This window comes from Camelina sativa, chromosome 19, assembly GCF_000633955.1.
Source record: "Camelina sativa cultivar DH55 chromosome 19, Cs, whole genome shotgun sequence".
NCBI classification, from domain to species: Eukaryota; Viridiplantae; Streptophyta; class Magnoliopsida; order Brassicales; family Brassicaceae; genus Camelina; species Camelina sativa.
This window is the reverse complement of record NC_025703.1, coordinates 15,565,367-15,586,742: the sequence shown is the minus strand read 5'-3', so window position 1 is coordinate 15,586,742 and position 21,376 is coordinate 15,565,367. Positions and strand designations below refer to the sequence as shown.

General features: G+C 33.7%; 4 protein-coding genes and 1 pseudogene across 4 annotated transcripts in view; 1 reads left to right on the top strand and 4 right to left on the bottom strand.

The window, feature by feature from the left end:
• Positions 1 to 505, top strand: part of LOC109130841 (putative defensin-like protein 148) — an 832-nt gene extending 327 nt beyond the window's left edge. The window contains exon 2 of the mRNA XM_019240909.1: positions 321 to 505. Coding sequence (XP_019096454.1) covers positions 321 to 505 — 185 coding nt within the window. The remainder of the gene's footprint in view (positions 1 to 320) is intronic.
• LOC104767862 lies at positions 1,041 to 3,259 on the bottom strand (annotated as a pseudogene).
• Positions 9,718 to 11,443, bottom strand: LOC104766447 (serine/threonine-protein kinase OXI1-like). Its single transcript, XM_010490334.1, has 2 exons — positions 10,988 to 11,443; positions 9,718 to 10,893 (listed from the first exon to the last, which is right to left on the bottom strand). Exons 1-2 carry the CDS (start codon positions 11,368 to 11,370, stop codon positions 10,005 to 10,007), a joined length of 1,272 nt encoding a protein of 423 aa, XP_010488636.1. The 5' UTR covers positions 11,371 to 11,443; the 3' UTR covers positions 9,718 to 10,004.
• LOC104766445 lies at positions 16,633 to 18,255 on the bottom strand. Its single transcript, XM_010490333.2, has 2 exons — positions 17,979 to 18,255; positions 16,633 to 17,751 (listed from the first exon to the last, which is right to left on the bottom strand). Exons 1-2 carry the CDS (start codon positions 18,086 to 18,088, stop codon positions 16,896 to 16,898), a joined length of 966 nt encoding a protein of 321 aa, XP_010488635.1. The 5' UTR covers positions 18,089 to 18,255; the 3' UTR covers positions 16,633 to 16,895.
• LOC104766444 (peptidyl-prolyl cis-trans isomerase FKBP62) overlaps positions 18,374 to 21,376 on the bottom strand; it is a 3,356-nt gene continuing 353 nt past the window's right edge. The window contains exons 2-13 of the mRNA XM_010490332.2: positions 21,229 to 21,317; positions 20,769 to 21,029; positions 20,600 to 20,674; positions 20,429 to 20,509; positions 20,145 to 20,339; positions 19,967 to 20,059; positions 19,684 to 19,859; positions 19,470 to 19,592; positions 19,237 to 19,383; positions 19,022 to 19,149; positions 18,794 to 18,890; positions 18,374 to 18,679 (exon numbers count right to left, since the gene is read on the bottom strand). Of these exons, the coding sequence (XP_010488634.1) occupies positions 18,641 to 18,679; positions 18,794 to 18,890; positions 19,022 to 19,149; positions 19,237 to 19,383; positions 19,470 to 19,592; positions 19,684 to 19,859; positions 19,967 to 20,059; positions 20,145 to 20,339; positions 20,429 to 20,509; positions 20,600 to 20,674; positions 20,769 to 21,029; positions 21,229 to 21,317 (1,504 nt within the window). The 3' untranslated portion in view covers positions 18,374 to 18,640. The remainder of the gene's footprint in view (positions 18,680 to 18,793; positions 18,891 to 19,021; positions 19,150 to 19,236; positions 19,384 to 19,469; positions 19,593 to 19,683; positions 19,860 to 19,966; positions 20,060 to 20,144; positions 20,340 to 20,428; positions 20,510 to 20,599; positions 20,675 to 20,768; positions 21,030 to 21,228; positions 21,318 to 21,376) is intronic.

Sequence of the window (21,376 nt, the reverse complement as noted above, 5' to 3'; positions counted from 1 at the left end):
CCCCCCCCCCCCCCCCCCGCGAAGATTGTTGTGATATCAATTGATTAAACATATTTCCATTGGTTTTTACATTTTTTTTTCCATTCGCTGATAGACACGTGTCTCAAACTACATCTATTGTCTTAAAGTGCTATATAGTTTTATATGATACATTCAAATTATCTTAATATAATAATTATTTGCAACTACATTTTTCTGAATGGATATATACCTAAATTTCTTTGAAACATCTATCTTCACTATAAGAAGATAAAATAATACCTTTTTCATTTTGTATACATAAAACTAAAATTTATATTCCAAACGTATTATTATAACAGGAGTGGTTGGAAATGTGGAGCAAAAAAGCCAACGTAAGTGTTGGAGCATTGTAAACAAAGACCGTTGTGTAGTGAAGGAGTGTGAGTCTCTGTGTCTGAAGAAACATCCGAAAGGAAAATCTATATGCATACCTTCAGCCCCTGGAAAACATTTTCAATGTAACTGTCGTCATCCTTGCCTTTAACTGCGCCTATTTTCTTCTAAACAAATAACAAATCACAAATACTGTAAAGATAAGTTTAGTTATGTTTGGTTATGTTTGGTTAGTTAACTACTTGTATCATCCTTTTGCTGTTTAATTAATGAAATAATGAGATGTTAAAGTCTTAAAAGAAAATATAACCTTAAATAATATATATTTCTAATTTCAAAAGTATTATACCGGACCTCATTACACACTATATTGTATTATATGACATAAAAAATGAATTTGATTTCATGTTAATACATCCAGTTTAATTAATTTGATAAATTATGGTTTTCAAAAAGAATTCATCAGTGCCATCTTGTAACATATGATCACAAAACGAGATACCCAGGTAAAGGAAAACTTCGGTCTATGTTCTAAATAGAAAATGTTACTTTCACACTTTCTTAATTATGGTAAATCACAATTATGAAACTCAAATGGCGTAGTTACTATTTTCTCCCATTATTACACGACACATTAACCAACTTGTGAGCCACCACCACAAAAAAAAAAAAAAAAAAAAAAACCTTTATGCATTAAAAAGATTAAGAACACATAAAACCACATAAAACAGTTCGAGCCTGGACTCATTTAGCTCCTCCCGGAGCCATCCCGTGACGCCATTAATGACCTCCACAAGTACCGAGCTGAGGAAGAAACCCATTGAAGTAGAGCATCACCCTAACGCCGTGCTCATGCTCCTCATACTCGCGGGAGCTTCCCTAAAGAAGAACTCTAACACTCCTCCAAGAGTCAACAAAACATATCGAAGCTCTAGCCAGAACACTGAGATTTTGACGTTGTTGTGAACCGCTTCGTGTTTTCTCTTGACCTCCACGATGGATGCTACCGCCATTGAGATAGAAGAGAGAGCTACGCCGTATCCTATGCGTTTCAAATTGAAGCTTGACGATCTTTCGTTGTTGCTTGATAAGATCCTTTTGCCGAGAAGCTCGTAGAAAGCTAAAGAAGAGAGCATGCACATGATAGGTATGGCATTGAGGGAAGCCACGGGGATCTCAAAGGAACGAGATAGTTTTCTATTCATCATCACGCCTTGTTGTACTGAAAAGGTTACGAGTTGTGATACGCAACAGTTCATTACAATTGTGCTCCCAAATAGTGGTAGAAGAGCTAGAAATGTTCTTGTTTCTTCAACTTGTGTTGCTGAGATCTTGTTGTTGAGCTTCGCTTTATTCTAAAACCTGGAGATTATATAGTTTACATGATAGTAAAATATCAATCCCAAAGTGCATGAGTCTCTGAATTTTCACTAAATTAAATCATTAATCATTAGTATACATGTTATAACGAATTTCTGAATATCTCATAGTCATAGTTAACAAGTAAAAAATAGCGTTTTAAAATATATTAACAAAAATCTATGGCTTCAAGAAAATATTCAATTTCTTCAATTTCTTAAATATTCAATCTATATAACAAAGTCGTTCATCAACTTAGGTAGTCTAGTTTTACATCTATATACAGTATATAGCAAAAGAAAAAGATATTAAAACCCCCCTAGTGTATTCCACAATAACTTTATCGTCGATGCTTATATGTTTTGTTTTGTTAATTCTAAAGGAACTATGTATAAGGCCCCAAACGATGGTTGTGGCACTTCACAGGACCATTCCTGATATTTGTGGAGGAATAGGGTAATCTACAAATAGGGTAGGCTAATTTATGTTATTTTAGTGTGAATAAAGAAAATAAGAAAAATATGGGTTTAGAATAATTACTTGAATTTGTTGTGATGAATGTTTTTGTCAGTAGAGTTATGATTCTGTGTCATCTCTGCATCCGTTACAAACCTATTTCGGTTTCTTGCGGCAGAAACAAACACATTCAGAATTCTGGTTAAAGGACTTCCTGTTGGGCGCTTGAATCGATACATCGGGCATCCCACGAGGAAAATGAAGATCGACGAGGCTAAAACCGCAGTGGTTGTATTGAAGCTGGAGCTCCATCCTTTGTTCTCCTCGATCCATGCAAACTATAAGGGTTACGGCCAAGAAACCTCCAAGGCAAACAGAGAAGAAGTACCAATTGAAGAATCCTGATACTAGCCTCTGATTTCTACTATCGAGCTGGTCGCCTCCATGAGCAGGCAGCGACCCCTTGACACCTCCAGCACCAGTAGCTACTGCATAAAGTCCAGTGAATAGAACCGTTGATTGAAGAGTCTATGGTGTTTTATCTCCATGAGGTTGTAACTTATGGTTATGAGCTTGGACTGTCAACAAGATCAAACCCTATAAAAGAATGGAGTATAATTTTAAGTTAAATATTCAAATTTGACTGTTTACCATGATTTAATGGGTTTTTTTAAAATACCAGTAGTTCAATGGAACAAAAGAGGACGAAAGCGGAAAAGCGAGTAAGAAAAGAGTCCGCGACAAAACCACCAAAGAGAGTGAGCAAAAGCGATGTTCCTATGAAGTTAGTCACCATGGTTGCTGCTTTGGCTGATGAGTAATGCATTGATTTCGTAAAGTACATCATGAAGTTGGTTGAATATGCTAAGAACACCATATTCTCCATCGTCTGTACAACAATACATTAGACCATACGAAACTCACTATAATGAATATCTAATGATACTAATTAGTGAGTTTTAAGGGTGTGATTTTGAGTTTTAGAAAGTTACCACAAGCAATGAAAGCAGGTATAATCCCACCATGTTTGCCAGAAATTGCCTCTTTACCTCTCCAATCTTCAAATTTCCTCTTCCATCTCAATCTGCATCTCTTTGTTCTCTTAGATTAACTATGATTATATACTTTTGCGTTTGTATTTGGTTTATTATACCTTGGCTTAAATTTACCGATGGTAGCTAGGTTGCTTCTTGGTTTTGGAAAAAAAAGAACTATGAAAAAAACTGCGTAAGAGGTGTGAATTAAGAGAAGAAACGGTAAAGCATTTACTATCTATTGACCTATTTCGCAAGAGTCCACTGACATTCAAATTTGGTTAGTTTTTATTTGGATGGTTGCAAATAATTGCAATATTTTTGTATTACTATATGAATTACATATAATATACTATCACCATGCTCAACGGTTTTTTATTTATTTATTATTATTTTTTTTTTGACCTTGTAAATTTTGATTAGAAATGATGAACATGTATACACCGAGGTCTAATACTAATAACTATGTGGTTTGGTCTTATGTACTGGCACCTCGTACGTTGGAGTTCCACTCCACAATACAAGAGGATGACCAAAGTATAAGTTTTTTTTTTCTGAGATACTTGAGGGGAATCGATCTTTAAGTATACGATCTACATGGAGACTCCATACCTCAAATGAGAGGTGTGTATTCAAACTGGGGAAACTTTAATAATAATTTCAATAATCTAGTAAGAAAATAGGAAATGTGCACCACCTATTTATCNTTTTTTTTTTTTTTTTTTTTTTTTTTTTTTTTTTTTTTTTTTTTTGCAAAACACCACCTACTGTATTTATCTATTTCTACAAATTAACAAAAAAAAATTTGGGTGTCCAAGAAAATAAGTGAATGAATTTGTCTTTCCATTATGATACATAAGAAAATAGATTCTACGTATTTAGTACCTACGAGTTAATGGAAAGTAACATTAAAACATTAAAAAAACTTATTTTTTCTATTTCGATTTAAAATAAACACTAAAATAGTAAAAATATACTTATAAAATAAGATTATATTGTTTTTGTTCTATTTCTTAATTATTTTAGTAATCGGAAGAAAACGTCCTAGTGGCAATGGAATACAAGAACTATACTCTATTTTGTTATTTTATCGGTATTGAAAAACTAGGTTCGGACCCGCACGTACGTGCAGAGTTATTTTTACATTTAAAAATATAATTGTCAAACGATCAAACCCGTCTAATATGTCTGATTGCAACGTTTATTTTTTTTTACCTGGAAAAACTTCATTCCTCATAATTCACATGAGTAAATAGTATGTCCACATATGTTCTGTTCCCAAAATTCTCGTCCCGTATTTGGTTATACATGAATACTAGAATTGGATCCGTGCTAGAGCACGGGTTAACATTTATTTTATTTATTTTGTAATTTTTATTTAAAGTGTTATATATATGATTGTTTTAATTTTTTTTTGCTCAAACACTATGCCATGAAATCATATGTTGAATATAACTTATGAAAATAACATCTGTTTTGTAAGATATATTCTAGTAGATCTAGATTTTGACCCGCGGTACACTGCAGTTTAAGTTATTTGATAAAAATATTAACTTTTCTGTTTGTTAATTTTATTTGATTTGTTTAGTTCTTAAAATTAAATATTGTATTTTGATTGTTAATTATATGACTTAACCTACACTATACCACATATTAATTATTTTGTTACAATATTAATTAATCGATTTAATTAGATACGTCTATTAATCTAATATTCATATTGTTAACAAAATAATGAGATAATATTTTATCCATGTAGCACCGAATTAATGACATTTTAAGTTTCTATTAATATTTACTCAAACATGTCTAGCCATATAATCCGTCGTGTGATATTTTAATTCGTTGTACACCGCAGAATAAACTTCATAAAAATCTAAATATATTTTTAAAATTTAAAATATTTTAATAAAGTTTCTTTTTTTTAGAAATTGAACTACTTATAATATTTGAACTTCTTATAAAGTTTAAATATTATTAATATCTTAAACAGTTATAAAAATTAAATGTTTTAATAATTGAAATATTAATAATCTTTAAAGCTTCTAAAAAGTTCACAAAATAATGAGATGATATTTTACCCGTGTAGCACCGAATTAATGACATTTTAATTTTCTATTAATATCAACTCAAACATGTCCTGCCATATAATCCGTCATGTGATATTTTTATTCGTATATATTATTAAAATTTAAAATGTTTGAATAAATTTTATTATTTTAGAAATTGAAATACTTATAATATTTGAACTTCTTATAAAGTTTAAATATTATTCATATCTTAAACATTTTATAAAAAGATAAATGTTTTAATAATTGAAATATTAATAATCTTTAAAAATTTAAAAAGTAATACATTTGAATTTTTAAAATTATTAAAAGTTGAAATTCTTTAAAATAAAGAACCATAATAAAATGCATAAATTTTTTAATTTCAATGCCTGATAAATCAAGGTTTCTGCTCATTTGTATTCAGAATCATTTTGGTCTCTTTTTTATTAATATTACTTTGAATCTTTGCCTAGTTTTCTTAGGTTATATAGGACATTTTGTATATTTTTTTATTCATCAGTTGAGTAATATATGTCTGTTTAAAAAAAATTAAATTACATCATATGCAGAAAAAAACATAAATTTTATTATTTTTTAAATGTTACCTAAAATCATAAATCATAAAAATTAAAAATAATTTAAATATAAGATAAAATAAATGTGAAAGAAGAATCACATATTTTTGTTTTAATTAGGTTGAGAGATTTCTTTTTCTTTTAAATGTTACCTATAATTGATTTATATGTTACTATAATTAACTAAATCCATACTATTTTTATTTACCAAAAATCAGACTAACCCGTATATTATGATATACCTATGTAGATATGTCACAAATTTATAACCAAAAAATCATAAATATATATATATTATATAGTCTACAAAAAAATGTTGTGTACTTCTGTTTTATTAAATAGGGGATATTTTCTAACATGGTTTGGAACTGATGTTGTCATTACTGAATGATATCGAAGTTAATTTTCAACAATTTTTTTTGTCGAAGTTAGAAATATAGAATATTTGAAAGCTTCACGAAAATGAGAAAAAACCTAATTAACTTTTAAAAAGTGATATTGGTCATTGGATATTAATCGTCTCAAAGGTTCATGCATCTACCATGCATTTCTTTCCCTCTTTATATTCAGAACCGAAATATGGTAAACAAAAACAAAATATGAGCTTTTTAGACTTAAAATGAAAGGGAAAAATGCAAACACAACCTTCTTGGTATTAACAAAAAGTATTATCTATGCTGTTGGGGAAAAAAAACGAAGCTTTGTTGGATTCGTAGTGGGAGACAAATCACTTCAAAGAGCGTAAAATATACCAAGACAAAAAAAATTGGGCGCTTAAACTATTGGTGTGTCTTCTTCGTTGAGACATATGAGCATTTATAGAGTAGACCTCGTTTGAACAAAAAGAACAAAAAAAAGACAAAAAAAAGAGAGAGTAGACCTCGATCGTACTTCTATAATTTTTGATTGATATATATGATGTTAGAAAACTCAAATACATAATTTACATTACGTTTGGGAGGCATTCAAACGATTGACAAGTCAAATTCACATGCCAAAATTATATCTTCTAGGAACCGTTTAAAACATTCATATGCCAAAATTTTAATTATATATGAACATAAAAGAATCTCGTCAAAATGCATTCAAAGCAGATATGTACAACCATCTTTTCTTTTCTTTTCTTTTTTGGATCAAACTAGAGCTATATGTACAAGCATCTATTAGATGCGAGTATAGGACGAGAATATGCTAGACATTATGAGGAGATTGCCACTCCCGACAGTCATCTTGTCTACCATAAGGTCCATAACTAGCACATTGTGCTAAAACGGAAATTCTTATCATGTTAGAGCATCGCATATAATCTTACAAAACAAAAGAAGTGGCATAGCAGGCGGATCCAACAGTAGATATGACTCAAGAATATATTTGGGGTGTACTCTACACTCTAGATCAGACTTTTATAGTATTAAACTAATTAATCTAAAGCTCAAACCCAAACCCCCCAAACGTCAATATTCCATTTTATGATATTATTTTTTTAAAAACAACTAAATTATTCACCTTTTAAAAAAATATGAACCCAAACAACCCAGTGAAATGTGAAATGAAGGAGTAGGACACAACTGTTAATTCGCCCATACCAAAACTCATACTTTTAACCGTGCGAATCTATCACCCTACATCGCGAAGCTATTAACCCCTACATATCCTATAAGATCACAAGTATTTTTTATTTATTTTTTTCAATCAAAAAACATAAAATATAATATATATAGTCAATTATAATTATACTGAAGTTAAGATGAGCGGAAACTAATCATTTAGTAAATTTTGATCATAGTCTTTTTAGACGTACAACTAGAATTTTATATTACCTATATCATGGAGGTGCATTAAGTGCGGAGATATGTTCAAACATCTCTCGTCAAGATGTATTTAGTGCGGATATATGCAGACACAGAATTCGCTTTTACATGCATCTTTTTTTTTTTGAATAAAATATAAAATTTATTCGAAAAAAAATAAACATTTTTACATCAAGTGCTGTTATAGTATAAACCTGATAAAAGAAAACATTTGTTTAAAAAACTGATTCGCTTATCTTGTGTCAAACCAAATCGCCATACACTGCTCATACCGATAATCGCCCTGCTCCCTAATGGAGGTGAGTCTGTTCCGAACATCCTTGTCCAGCCTTCTGGATAGTTGGGATGCTGGGATTGGTCTTTCTCCATGACTTTTGTTATTTCGCTCCTGCCATAGCGAATGAGCCAGTAGTTGAAAAGAATATTGCAGTAGGAATAAACGAGACCAATTCCCATGTCTATACATCCTCGCGGCCCTGTTAGAGTAAAAAGAGGCCCTAAAGGAGACCAATTGTCATGCCAGAAAGAAACACTTTGGCCATTCTTGACTTCATACAACACAAAATCAGCAGCGAGAGGACGGTATTTAGGCAATTTCTTCCACATCTAGGAGCCGAGAGTGGAGCTAGCACTAAGCGGCCAGAATGAACCCTTATGGAGGACGTAGAGTCTCAACCATTGCACCCACAGTGAGCTAGAGGATAACATTAGCCAAATAAGCTTCAGACAGCTGACCGTTTTCACCTCTGCAAGGGAGCGGAGACCAAGTCCCCCTTTCTCCTTGGGTTGGCACACCTCAGCCCACGAGACTTTCGTTTTCTTCCCATTCAACTCTGGACCTGACCATAGGAAGGCAGAGCACATACTGTTAATTTCTCTAATGTACGCTTTCGGTAATCGAAACGCAGACATCCAAAAATTGATAAGACTGTGGAGCACTAAGCTTATAAGTTGTAAGCGTCCTGCAAAAGAGAGATGTCGAGCTGTCCAACTCCCAATTCTGTCCTGTATGCGTACAATAAGAGGAGTGTAGTCTGATGTTGTCATTCTTTTAGTTAGCAAAGGCAAACCAAGGTAGCGAACGGGCAAAGAACCCGAGGCAAAAGGAAAACATCAAAGGATATCCTCCTTGTCACTCTCCCGCACCCTGCCATGTACAAGGTTGACTTCTCGAGACTGATCTTTAACCCTGAGAACTCTGCGAACTGATCAAATATCTGCAGTATTCCCTCAATTAATCGTTTATTGCCGTCGGTGAAGGCCAACAGGTCATCAGCAAAACACAAGTGTGTCAGCCGCAAGTTTTGGCAGCGAGGATGGTAGTCAATCCGTTGTTGCAGAGCAGCCCTGTCAAGCATTGTTGATAAAACTTGCATACAAATCACAAAAAGATATGGAGAGAGCGAGCATCCCTGACGGAGACCCCTCTGACTGTTGAACAAACCACATAATTCACCATTTACTTGCACTGAAAAAGAAGCCGTAGAAATACAGAGTTCAATCCACTTTATGAATCGTTTAGGGAGATTCATTGCAGAGAGAGTATTTAGCAGAAAGGGTCATTGGACCGAATCAAAAGCTTTCGAGATATCTTGATAGCACTCCGAGGAGATATCGAGTCATTGTAGCTTTCGAGATATCAATCTTGATCCGCTTTTTGATGCATTAAGTATAGATATGTCCAAACATCTTTTTAATGTAAAAATACGAAAGAGATAGATACACTAATAGAGACAGACAGACAATCGTATTCTCAACAGATACGAAAAAAGAAAATTTATACCATGCTAAAGCATCATTAAAATAAATCAAGTGGGATGACTGGTTGATCTAACAGTTTGTTGATATGTTATAAAAACCTATCCATTGACTACCTCATGTATGCCATTGATTATGAGCATGAGATATTAGTTCTAGATGATCTTCTATTGTTTCCTTTGCGCTAAGTTTCATTTTGGTTCTAGATCTTCTATGCGTTCATTGGATCATTCATTTGTACAGTCATATATATATATATGAACGTTTGTAAGGGAAATATAGTTCATTTCAATCAAATTGATGTTAAGATACCCAGAAATTGACATTAATAGAAGTTCTGAATTTTATTATTGTAATCATATAAACATAACATATTGAACAGAACACAACTTTGCCAAAAACAGTTAAATTATTATATTGACAAAAATGTCTGAGAATTTTTTTTTTATATACCATTTCCACCTTTCATTGTTCTTATAAAAAATTGATGGACCCATTTTGATATAAGACAGGGTCCAGCAACAGTTTTGAGTGTGTTACCCTCTCTACTTACACTAAAGCTAAACTTCTCTCCTGTTTAAGAGAAAATGAACAAAACAAATTGAATTAAAATACCAAAAAATTGTTATCACTTACCAAATCGTGATTATTATTATTCAACCCCTTAACCCATTCCCCATTTTTTTCAGCATTATTCTCATTATTATTATCATCATCACCAGTCTGTTTCTCACGTTCTTCTCTTGCTGCAAAAATCTCTTGGACGATATTCTCCACGTCCATTTTTGTATTTACATCTTTGCCCTTACCACCACCGTCGTCGTCCGGCGGTGGAATATACGGCGGTCGAGAAACCAATATCACTTTCTCCCAATCAACACCTTTGAAGAAATCGTGACCTTTGATTTCCTCAACGTTGATCCTACGGCTAGGATCTTTCTCCAACAACCTTCTTATCAAATCACGCAACGCCGTCGTTTCGCCGGTTAGATTCGGCGGTTTAGATAAAATCCGGTAAAACGTCTCTTTCCGGTTCGATCCTCTAAACGGCGTCGTCCCGTACAACATCTCGTATAGAACCACACCTAACGACCACCAGTCAACGGCGAAATCGTGGCCGTCTCCGGTGATAACTTCCGGCGAAACGTATTCCTCTGTTCCTACGAAAGAATTCGACTTTTCTCCTGAAGAATCTGAAACAGGAAACGTAGATGATGATGAGCACACCGAAGTCGATTCCTCCGGCGAGATCCCTGAGTTACAAAAACTGGAGAAGCGGAAGAGAGGTTTCTTCCTCGTCGTCCCCGGAGATGTTTTAGACGGTGACGGTGACGGTTGCGGCGTTCTTGGAGCGAGGTTTGTTGAAAGATCGAAATCGATTAGCATCAAATGCCCATTTTCTTGGATCATCACATTGTCCGGCTTCAAATCTCTGTATACGATTCCTTGATTATGTAAATACTCAAGAGCTAGCACAAGCTCCGCCGCGTAGAATCTGAAATCAAGAAAATAAGAATGAATAATTCAAGAAAACGTTGTCGAAAAGATCTTGAAAGACTTTGTGGTCTAATAACAACAACAAAATTTACCTGATAATCTCGTCGGAGAACATGTTTTCCGATTGCATTTGCCTTAAAGAATTGAGATCTCGACCGGGACAGTAATCAATGGCGTAACCGATGACTTTATCGGTAGATAAAACGCCGTGGAGAGAAGGAAAGAGAGGATGATCGAAACTGTTTAATACTCTTTGCTCGAAACTGACTCGCTTGTACTCATCTTGAGTCTCTTTATCATTCTTGTTCTTCTTCTTCTTGATGGCTTCTCTAAGTATAACTTTCAAAGCAAGCAATTTAGATTCGTCGTCTTTGACCAAGAACACAACTCCCTTAGCTCCACGACCTAGTAATGACAAAACCTCGAGTCGGTTGAAGTCCAGAGCTCGGCTCTGTTTCTCATCTCCCTCTCGCATAATGTCTAAATTATTATTAGCTCTGTCTTAAATTAAGACAGCAATGACAAAGGTGACTTTCTTATATGTGTATATTATATAACTTATAAGCTTCTCAAAGGTCCCTTATTCTTCTTGCCTTGCCGGGGAAGATTTCAAAAAAGGTGAAATAAAATTTTAAAAAAAAGGTCAAAAGTAAAGAAACGAGAAATCGCCAGAGATTCGTTGCCATGCGTTTGACCAATTTAGTTCTGAAACTATTTAAAAAAAAATTGATTTGTTGGTTTGAACAAAATGTATTATTCGACGTGTCGGGGACAAACACGTGATGTTTCTAGAGGATGTGACGTCAGGGGTGACGACGTTTACGTTGAGGCGAAAGCACCTAGAAGGCGTGGAGGAGGAGGAGGAGGATGGTGAAGTTCAATGCCTTGGAAGACGCGGCAGCATCCGATCGTGGAAGCTTTGAACGGTCCATATAAGAGACTTACTTCAGCATTAATAATATAATCATTTCATTTCTAAAGCCTCGCACCAAAAAGATCGGATCTCTCAGCCTCGCACCAAGGAGATCGGGGTTTTGACTATTGGAATCACACCAAGTAGTCGGTTTTGATTGTTGGAATCACACCAAGCAATCGATTTTGTTCACAAAAAACAGAAGAGAATCACTCTCAAAAAGAAAAGGTTTTATAAAAAGTTGGATTTATTATTTCTTTGCTCTTACATGAATTTATATAGAAGAAGAAAACTTGGTAACAAAGCCAAGTATTATTCTTGAAACTAAAAATAACAATAAAGATAGATAGTTGAATGAAGATTCAACTCTTGAATTATGTTTTCCCAAAGTGTTCTTCCCAAGGTGTCCTTCCCAATGTGTCCTTCCCAAGGTGAGTTGAACTTCAATTTTCCTCACTTCTCTTTGGCCACAAAATAGAGTGATTATTTTGGGCCTTTTTGGTCTTGAATTAGGCTCAAAGTGGACTAGACTTGATAGGTATTATCCCCAATAGAATTTCTCATGCTCTCTTCGGCCATAAGCTCTTGAATAGTCCCATTAAGTACCTCTTTGATGTTTTATCTCTTTGACTCCTTGATCAAACTTTCTGATGAGAAACAACTTGGGTTGTATCATTTATTCATCTTGGGCTTAGTTGAAACAACTTCTGGTTGCCAAACATAATTCTGGAAGCTCTTAAACCAACTCGACCTAAAACTTATCAAGTTAAGAACTAGTTTCACCTCCTTTGACAAATGGGACGTAACTCTGTGGTTTGTTGGCCAAATCTTGTGTTCTTGAGCTTGTTGGAAACATAAGAGATCCATTGACATACTCCAATTTATTTCGTGTCGAAATTGATGCTGAGTTGGTCTGTGTAACATGATCGTTGGCTCAGACGCGAAACTGGAACTAGGACAGATCCATTGACTTGAAATATCCATATCTTTCAAGTATGAACTGATTTTAATGTGCTTCTAATTCTCAGTGGTTCTAGGATGGATCAAGATTTCAGAACAGTTTTGTTCATAGCTTGAGTACTTCTGTCTTGGTCGGAATCCTCCTTTGAATGCTCGTAGGTCTAAGTCGCGTAGCCATGAGTTCACCTGATTTGTAAAATGAATAACTCCTTCACCTAAACTCTGATTGGACTGATTCAACTTCGAGATATGCTCTAGATGCGGTAAGAATGTATCCCAAATAGCAGTTTGGTAGGAAGAGTTGATCTTTGACTTCGTTCGTGTTGAGCAAGACTCAAGGGTCGTCTTGGATGGTCTCATGATCATATCAAAGTTACTCATTAACAAGATCGTGACACATGTTACTTGTATTTATAAGATGTTGATATGTCAATTATAAATTTACTAAAACATTTAAAAAAAAACTAAAATTTTAAAAGTAAAAGTTCTAAACCAATTGTAAAAAAGAAATCCACTAACTATCAATATTTGTTAATTCTTTCTTTTTAATATTTTAATTTAATTAAGTTGTAATATTTTTAGATTTTAGTTATATTAGTTAATTAAATTTGATTTCTTATTAGAAATTCGTGATGATTTTAAAATATCTTTTTATATTATTTTGAATTTTATTTCTTTAGTTAAGGATATGTCAGATCAATATTTATTAAGAAATAAAATTAATCACTAACAAGATCGTGACACATGTTACTTGTATTAATAAGATATTAACATGTGTCAATTATAAATTTACTAAAACATTAAAAAAAAACTAAAAATTAAAAAAAAAAAGTTATAGACCTATTGTAAAAAAGAAATCCACTAACTAATAACTATCAATATTTGTTAATTCTTCCTTTTTAATATTTTAATTAATCAAGTTGTAATATTTTTAGATTTTAGTTAAATTTGATTTCTTATTAGAAATTTGTGATGATTTTAAAGTATATTTTTTATTTTATTTTGAATTTTTTTCTTTAGTTAAGGATATGTAAGATCAATATTTATTTTTTCTTAATATTTTTAATGTTGTAGTATTTTTAAATTTTTGTTTATATTTTATATCTTTAAATTATCTAAGACTCATATATCATCGTACTTATAATTTTTAATTTTAATTTTTATCATATCAAGTTTACTATATTTGAATTTCTCAAATTTTAATGGGGTGGTCATAAACTCATTGCAATCATGTAGATATATATATATATATATATATATATATATATATATATATATATTATCCACAATATTTTTTGAGTAAACAATTTTAAAGAATATTTTAGTGGTTATACAAACTGTCACAAACAAATCTTAGTGGTGAAAAGGAACTATGTCCAATTGAAAATAAATGAAAATTTGGTTTAATTTGTTCACAAAATCATTTTATATGTGGTGATAAGAGCAAACTTTAACAATAAAATATTTTTAGATGTAAGAATATTTTTTAGTGGTAAAACATAAAGTAAAATTGTACGTCGATTCTAATAAGATGACGTTTTGATGGGTTATCTCCATGTAAAACATGAATAAGTTTCGGAACGTTTTTGAAATTTGACAATATTGGTCTTTGGTTGACTATCTACTCATCTGCTTAGTCCTGGGTTTGACCTACTATAATAATATTTGTAATTAATGTTTGAAAAATAGTTTTGGTGACTGATAATATAGATTTAGATTATTGTAATAATTGTAATAATACTTTTAAAATATAAAACTATAAATTAGTGTATTAAAGTAAAAAATTTATCTCTAATTAAGAATATTTATATATTTATTTCTAGAAAGTATATCTCATTTACAAAAAATATTAATATATTCTTTCAAAATTTTATTTTATTCCCTATGTCCCTAATAGATTGACGTTTTATGATATATTATTTTTTGTCCCTAAAAGATTGATGTTGTAGATTAAAAAAAATTAAAATAACTTTTTTACTTTATGTTTTTTTTCATATGTCATTAATTTAATAGTCTATATTTTCTCTATCTACTCAAAAGTAATTATAAATTAATTTACAAATACAAATTAAATTATTTCTTAATGTGTGTGATAATGTCAAAACATCAATCTATTAGGGATAGAAGAAGGAGTACTAAACATTTTTAAAACTCGCGCATCGAGCGGGTCTTAATCTAGTAAGTTATAAACTCAAAAAGAATCGTATACTTTTAATATTTAGTGTGTGAAAATATGGTAATTATCAGTTTTCTAAATAAAAAAATTAACAAAATAAAGTAGGTATCAATAAAAAAGAGTTGGGTACATTTACTAATTTTATGCTAGTTTTAAATGAATAATAGAAGCTTTATCAAAAATTGATTTGTTAGTACAAGAATTACTAATGACTGAAATCAATTATTTTAAATCAATATTAAAAAAGCTCTGTTTTCATATTTATCACTAAATAAAGAATCTAGAGACATTTCCAATTTTTATGCTAGTTTTAAATATATTTTATTTTTTAAATAGAAAATTTTAAATAATAGAGTATATTTACAGAATTTTCAAAATAAAGAAAATTTTAAATTAGTAGAATATATGCAAAAAAAAAACAAATACAGTTTCAAAGAAAGATGACTGATGTATATAAGCAAGCATACAAATAGTTGATCAAACAAGATAAAGCTGATGACAATTTCGTATCAACACAAGTATATGGTGGAAACGATAAGCCTAAAATAAATAATTTAAGAAATATATTTTGAAAATCTACAATATTCAGAATTTATGTTACTTAAAGCAGTTGAGGTCTCATGCATGCTATGGGAATATATAAGTTATTAACTTATTACATTCAAGGTCGTGGTATGTAACTGAGAGAGTCAAAGCATCTACGACATTGATTTAGAACCTCTCATGTGTATCTTAATATTAACGTATTGAATTTTTTTTTTATGTAGTTTAGTTATATATTTAAAATTTAAAACAAAACAAGTGTTAAGAGAGTTTCTTTATAAGAGCTCATTACTATTTCCCCTAAGAACCTCTCTCTCATTTTCTTTTTCTCTACATTTTAATGAAAAGTATCTTGTTAAGATATCCCAAATCAAATGGATATGCAAGGCGTACACAATTAGATATCGATCATGTGTTTCTTACCAAGATCCCTCACATGTAACTATATAAGTTTGGAAGTTGATCGGAGACGTAAAAGATTTAGAACTCCAAGATAGAAGTTCCAAATGGAAAGTATAATGTTATAAGTCGAAAAAGAAGCATTGACTTGTCCAAAGTGGAAGTTTTGGCTTAGAAAACCCTTACCTGTTTTTTAATTTGCAAGAAACTGCTACCTACGGTGGAGCTCTTGTGTTTTTACGACAATAAGAAACGGTAGAGAGAAATGGTAAAACGGCTGAGATGACGTATCATGATTGGATAAGTGGAGGAGTTTGCGGTGGACGCTTCTCTGCGGAAGTGGAGAAGAGAAACGTGTTATTACTAGTACCGACTCAATCAATTTTTGTTATTCTTCACATTTTAACCTGTCCACATACATGCACTGCTAATGTGCTATGTTTCATTGGCATATTCTCCGTTATATTTTTTATCCAGTTTGATAGATACATAAGTATTTGACATTTTGGTCTCATTCTAAGATGCTGATTGACATTTTGACCTCTTAGTCATTAATTTAATAGATTATAACAAAACCTTCTTTTTTAAAACACTAAGGGTCTGATTGGTAACGTAGCCAAAGCTGTACAGAAAAATTCTAAGCTGAAGCTGTAAGCTTTTACGGAATAGTGAAAAGCTGTAAAAAAAAGTTGTATATGAAAGCTGTACAAAAAAGCTGAGAGTAAAACTTTTAATAAAATTGTTGGTAAAGTTTTTGTGATTGGTAAAAATCAAAACTGTACCATTTGTAAAGCTTTGTTTGTGTTTACCAATCAGACACTAAATGTGAACATACATGGTCACGGATACAAACATCGCGTTAACCAACTTTGTGGGTAAAAAATACAAATCCAAAAGAAAAAAAAATAATATCATTTAGATCATATCACTCAGATTGAATAAATTGAAGTAGTCTCCAACTATTCGCCCACACTTTATACTAGCCGGCCTACTCCATACTATATATAGATCACGTCCTGATGAACAAACGAGCATTGACGGCACCCTCATGATCAAACCCTAAAGATCGGCAGTTTACAGCGTCACTACTCAAAGGCTTCACTCCCAAACCAGATCCAACCTTTCTTTTGTACGGACCAAACCACTTGTGTTGCAAATAAGAGCTTCTCCGCCACGGTGGGAGAGACAAGCCACGGCTCTTCATCGACCGCTTCGTAGCGTCACATAACTCTCTCACAATCGTCCTCAGATTCACTTCTTTCCCGACAAAAACATTAGGAAGCAACTGCAACACACGCGTGTATTCTTGCGTCGGCCTTGCGATCTCGAACTCGGAAGCAAAGTCTAGATCAACGAAGTAACGGACGGCCGTCGGCTTGTAAATGACGTCAATGAACTCGTAACTACCGGCTGTGAGTTTGGCCGATGAGTTCCATTTGGACACACAAACGGCCGCGTCGTGGCCGAGCTCTCGCAGAAACGAAGCTACCTTGTTCTGGAAAACAGATTTGTTCCTTGACCTAAAACCGGAATATGTCTCCGCGGCTCTTAAAACGTGAGCTAGCAATAGATTCCGATAAGGATCAGAATCAGAGAAGGTCACCGCCATCTTCAAGATCTCCTCACTAGCTTGGGAACGTTTGACTATAGAATTCTCAGACAGGTCGGAGTCGGAGTCGTCGTAGAGTGTCTCTTCGTGACCATCGTCGAAAAACCCGTGTACAAGCTCGCAGAGTCGAGGAGAATCTTGGTCTAGGATGCAACCGTGGCTACTTAAGATCCGAGCTTTAGCTTCGTCGTCGAGTGGATCAGTGACACGTTTGGTTCTTGAGAGAACAGCCATTGATATTTGAGTGAATAGAGAACTATTTTGGTGATTGGTGTGAGATTGTTAGTGAGAAATGTAAAGGTGAGAAAATCAAAATATAAAGTGAGTTATGAGGAGGATATTTAGCTTGGAATATTCGTAGATTTCTATGTTTTTAGTTTACATTTTTGTAATTAGTTTTGGGAAAAGTAAGATTTGGTTTTAATTAAGTCTTATCTCATTTGAGGTTAAGACCGATGCCTAGGAAGTATATCCGAATGGTACCTGACGATTATTCCAGTTCGTAAGATATAGTGACGTGGACGGACGAGATTTAAAGCGTCTACAGAATATCCCTTTTTGTAATTCTTACAAGAAAATATTATCCGATCCATTATTGTGGTAACACCTTATCCGAAAAGTTAAAAGTTCTGATTTGATGCAATCAGTCATCCATGGTGGCCGACGATTTCAAGAGTAAGCTTGTGAGGGTTGGTTTGGATCCATCGACATTGACGGAGATGAGTTGAAAGAGATGTAAAGATATATGAAGTCTGAATCGATTAGAGATTTGCATTCTTTGCTCAGTGATCTGAATCTCGCGATGTTCTTCAGTGGACAATTCTAAAATGTCCATATAGCAAATAAACTCGGTATCATATCAAGAACACAAGGGAATCTTGAAAATTAGGCCTTTGGCTTTTTGCCTTCATAGTTCCATGTTCTACACCAACAGCAGACGAATTTTTTCTAAAAATCAACACATGCGATTAAATCAATCAACACATGCGATTAAATCACTAGCTCAAGTCCAATGTCATCTCATCATACAAGTCCCCTGTTTTATAAATCTCACTAACGCTCAGTTTGAAAAACTAAAAAAGCATTGCAACAAACGAAAAGAGAAGAAAATGAAAATGCAGAGTGCTAGGAACGTTTTCAAGGGCTCAGGTGCTCATTGCCTCTCCATCTTTTGATGATTCCTTCTGCAAATTCCCACCAATACAAGATTTGGTTATATCATCATAACAATCCCACTTTCTACTTTAATCTTCTTGTAACATATGACCAAACCATTTAAATTGATTAGAGATACTTACAGTTAGTTTTGCAAACATGTTTCCATAAAACTTGGCTTCCTTTTTGTTGAACTCCTTCATTTTCTCCTTCAACCTTCTCTGTTCCAGCTTCACTTCCCTGTCATTTGAAAATAAAATAGCAAATACAATGTTCACTTTAGTGTATGAGGAGACATTGCAAAAAAACTATTCACCTACTCAAAGCTAAATTGGATATAGATAAGATGGGTATATGACTAAGAGAGAGACCTGTTGTTGGGATCGATTTCAAGGGCCTTCTTGACATCAAACTCAGCCAAGTCTAAATCAGCCAACTCCATATATGCTTGGGCTCTCCTGTATAAGGCCTTCACATTGGTGCTTTCTAGCTCTAACACCTAAACACCAAAAGCACCATTTACCTTCAGCTAGGTTTTGAAAGTGAAGTAAAGGATTTGTATTTTAAATCAACCAATTATTATTACCTTTGTGCAGAGTTTTTCAGCCTGCTTGTAATCTTTCAATTTGAGTTTGCAGGCTGCATCGTTTAGATTGCACGCCACCTTCAATGCTTTTGCTTGCTTCTTCTCCTCTTCACTGAAGGATGTGTCGTATTCAATGAATTTGACAGCCTGAGAAGAAACTAAACCATGTAAGATGATGTCCAACATTAATAAAAACTCACACATATCAACAAGCAGTTCATAACATTATATACCTTCTCGTATCTTTTGGACGCCAGGGCATATTTGCCTGCTTTAAACTTGGAATTTCCTTCTTCCTTCTTCTTAGTAGCAGCTTCTATCTTTTCTTCAGTGTTCATGTCCCACGATTCCCTTTCCTAAATACCCAATTGCAAACAAGTGTTGGACACTTATACTTCCTTACTGGCTAAATTGTGACCATCATAAGCATCTAGAAACTATACTAACCTTGTCGAAAGTCACAAGATCAACCTCATAGTAGACAGTTGACTTTGGTGGCACCACAGCCAATTCCTGTTTTGACTCATTAGAACCAAAGGCGTACTCAGGTTCTACTGTCACCAATGCCACTTCACCCTTTTTCATCTTCATGACAGCTCTATCAAGTCCATCGACCACTTGCTCTGTTTAGGCATCCAGCAAATGATTTACCATGATAAGTACACCAGGAATTCCAAGTGGTCGTCTTTAAGAAAGTTCAAGTGAGTGTTTACAGGAGCAGTGTAGTTACCTTCATCTGTTTTGAACTCAAACAGTTCCTCATTCTCACCATGACCTTTCTTCAGGAATACAGTTCCATCTTGAAGTTTCCCTATCAATTTCACTGCCAGAATGAAACAAAGAAAAGCCTGGTAAGAAACCATTATGCCTGGTTAAAACATCAGTTCAATAAAATCCGAAATGCAAACCTTTCACAACTGCCCCCTCGTTAGGACGCTCATATCCCTCCCCTTCCTTCAAGATTTTCTTCATAACCTTGTTGTCATCAGTTACTTCTGAAACTGTTTTCCAGGAAACTAACTCCAGATTGATCTCAAGTGTCGCATTTGGAGGAACAGCACCTTCACCAGCAGAGGCAGGTTTGCCCTTCTCCCCAAAACCATCTGCCCCATTGATAAGAAGATTGGAATAAGAGAAGATATACACACCATGGCAGAATTAGGGAAAAACAAAGTGAGGCAACTCGTCTTACATTGTGGTTTAACTGTCAGAAGGACCTTTTCACCCTTTTTCATGGTTTTCACAGCCTTAGAAAGTGCAGGGCAGAAATGTCCTATTAACCATATAGATCACAAAAACTGTGAGAGAGCGAAAATATTGTCGGACATGCCCATCACATCTGAAAAGAAATCAGAGCACTAACCATCTTTAACAGTGAATTCAACGCCATTAGATTTCCCAACAATGGTACCATCGTCAAGTTTAGCCTCGAACTTAACTGAATAAACAAACAGGAAATACCGTTAGCAAAATCAAACACAAACCCATCTCTAAAGCTAGTCTTGGATACTCATAACAAAGTGAACACACACCAAGAACTTCATCGAGATCCTTTGGGTTCTCCCACTTCTCTCCCACAGCAAGAATCTTCTTAAACACACCACCATCTTTGCATATGTCCTTAACACTAACCCATGTAAGCAACTCCACATCAAACTGAAGCGTGGCGTTCGCAGGGATTGTCGGCGGTGAACCAGATTCCCCATACGCTAGCTCCGCAGGGATAGTGAAAACAGCGTTTTCACCTTTCTTCATTGTCTTGATACCAATATCCCATCCTTTAATAACCTGACCTGCAAAACCACAATACCACAAACAAATCAGTAAATCAGAAAGCTCGTTGTCAAGTTGAACACTATAATCACCAAGTTCTTACTGATAGAAACACTATAATCGCTAGTCACAAATCCAAGATACGGAAACTATTAGGTCTTTAGGAATAGTCAAATCAAGCTAGATCAATCGTATCGAGAGAGATGAGATTCAACAAACCTTGTCCAAGAGTGAATTTAAAAGGCGTTGCTCTATCACGGCTAGAATCAAACTTCGTCCCATTTAACAAAGTCCCAGTGTAATGCACTGCAGAAAAACAAAATCAAAGCTCAGCTTCGTTCCAAAAAAAAAAAAAAAAAAAAGAAAA

Coding starts and splice junctions, on each gene's coding strand:
- LOC104766445 (XM_010490333.2), bottom strand. CDS start 18,088: ATGGATCGGATAATATTTTCTTGTAAGAATTACAAAAAGGGATATTCT. Junction 17,752..17,978: donor CGAACTGGAATAATCGTCAG/GTACCATTCGGA, acceptor TCACCAAAATAG/TTCTCTATTCACTCAAATAT.
- LOC104766447 (XM_010490334.1), bottom strand. CDS start 11,370: ATGCGAGAGGGAGATGAGAAACAGAGCCGAGCTCTGGACTTCAACCGA. Junction 10,894..10,987: donor TTCTCCGACGAGATTATCAG/GTAAATTTTGTT, acceptor TCTTGATTTCAG/ATTCTACGCGGCGGAGCTTG.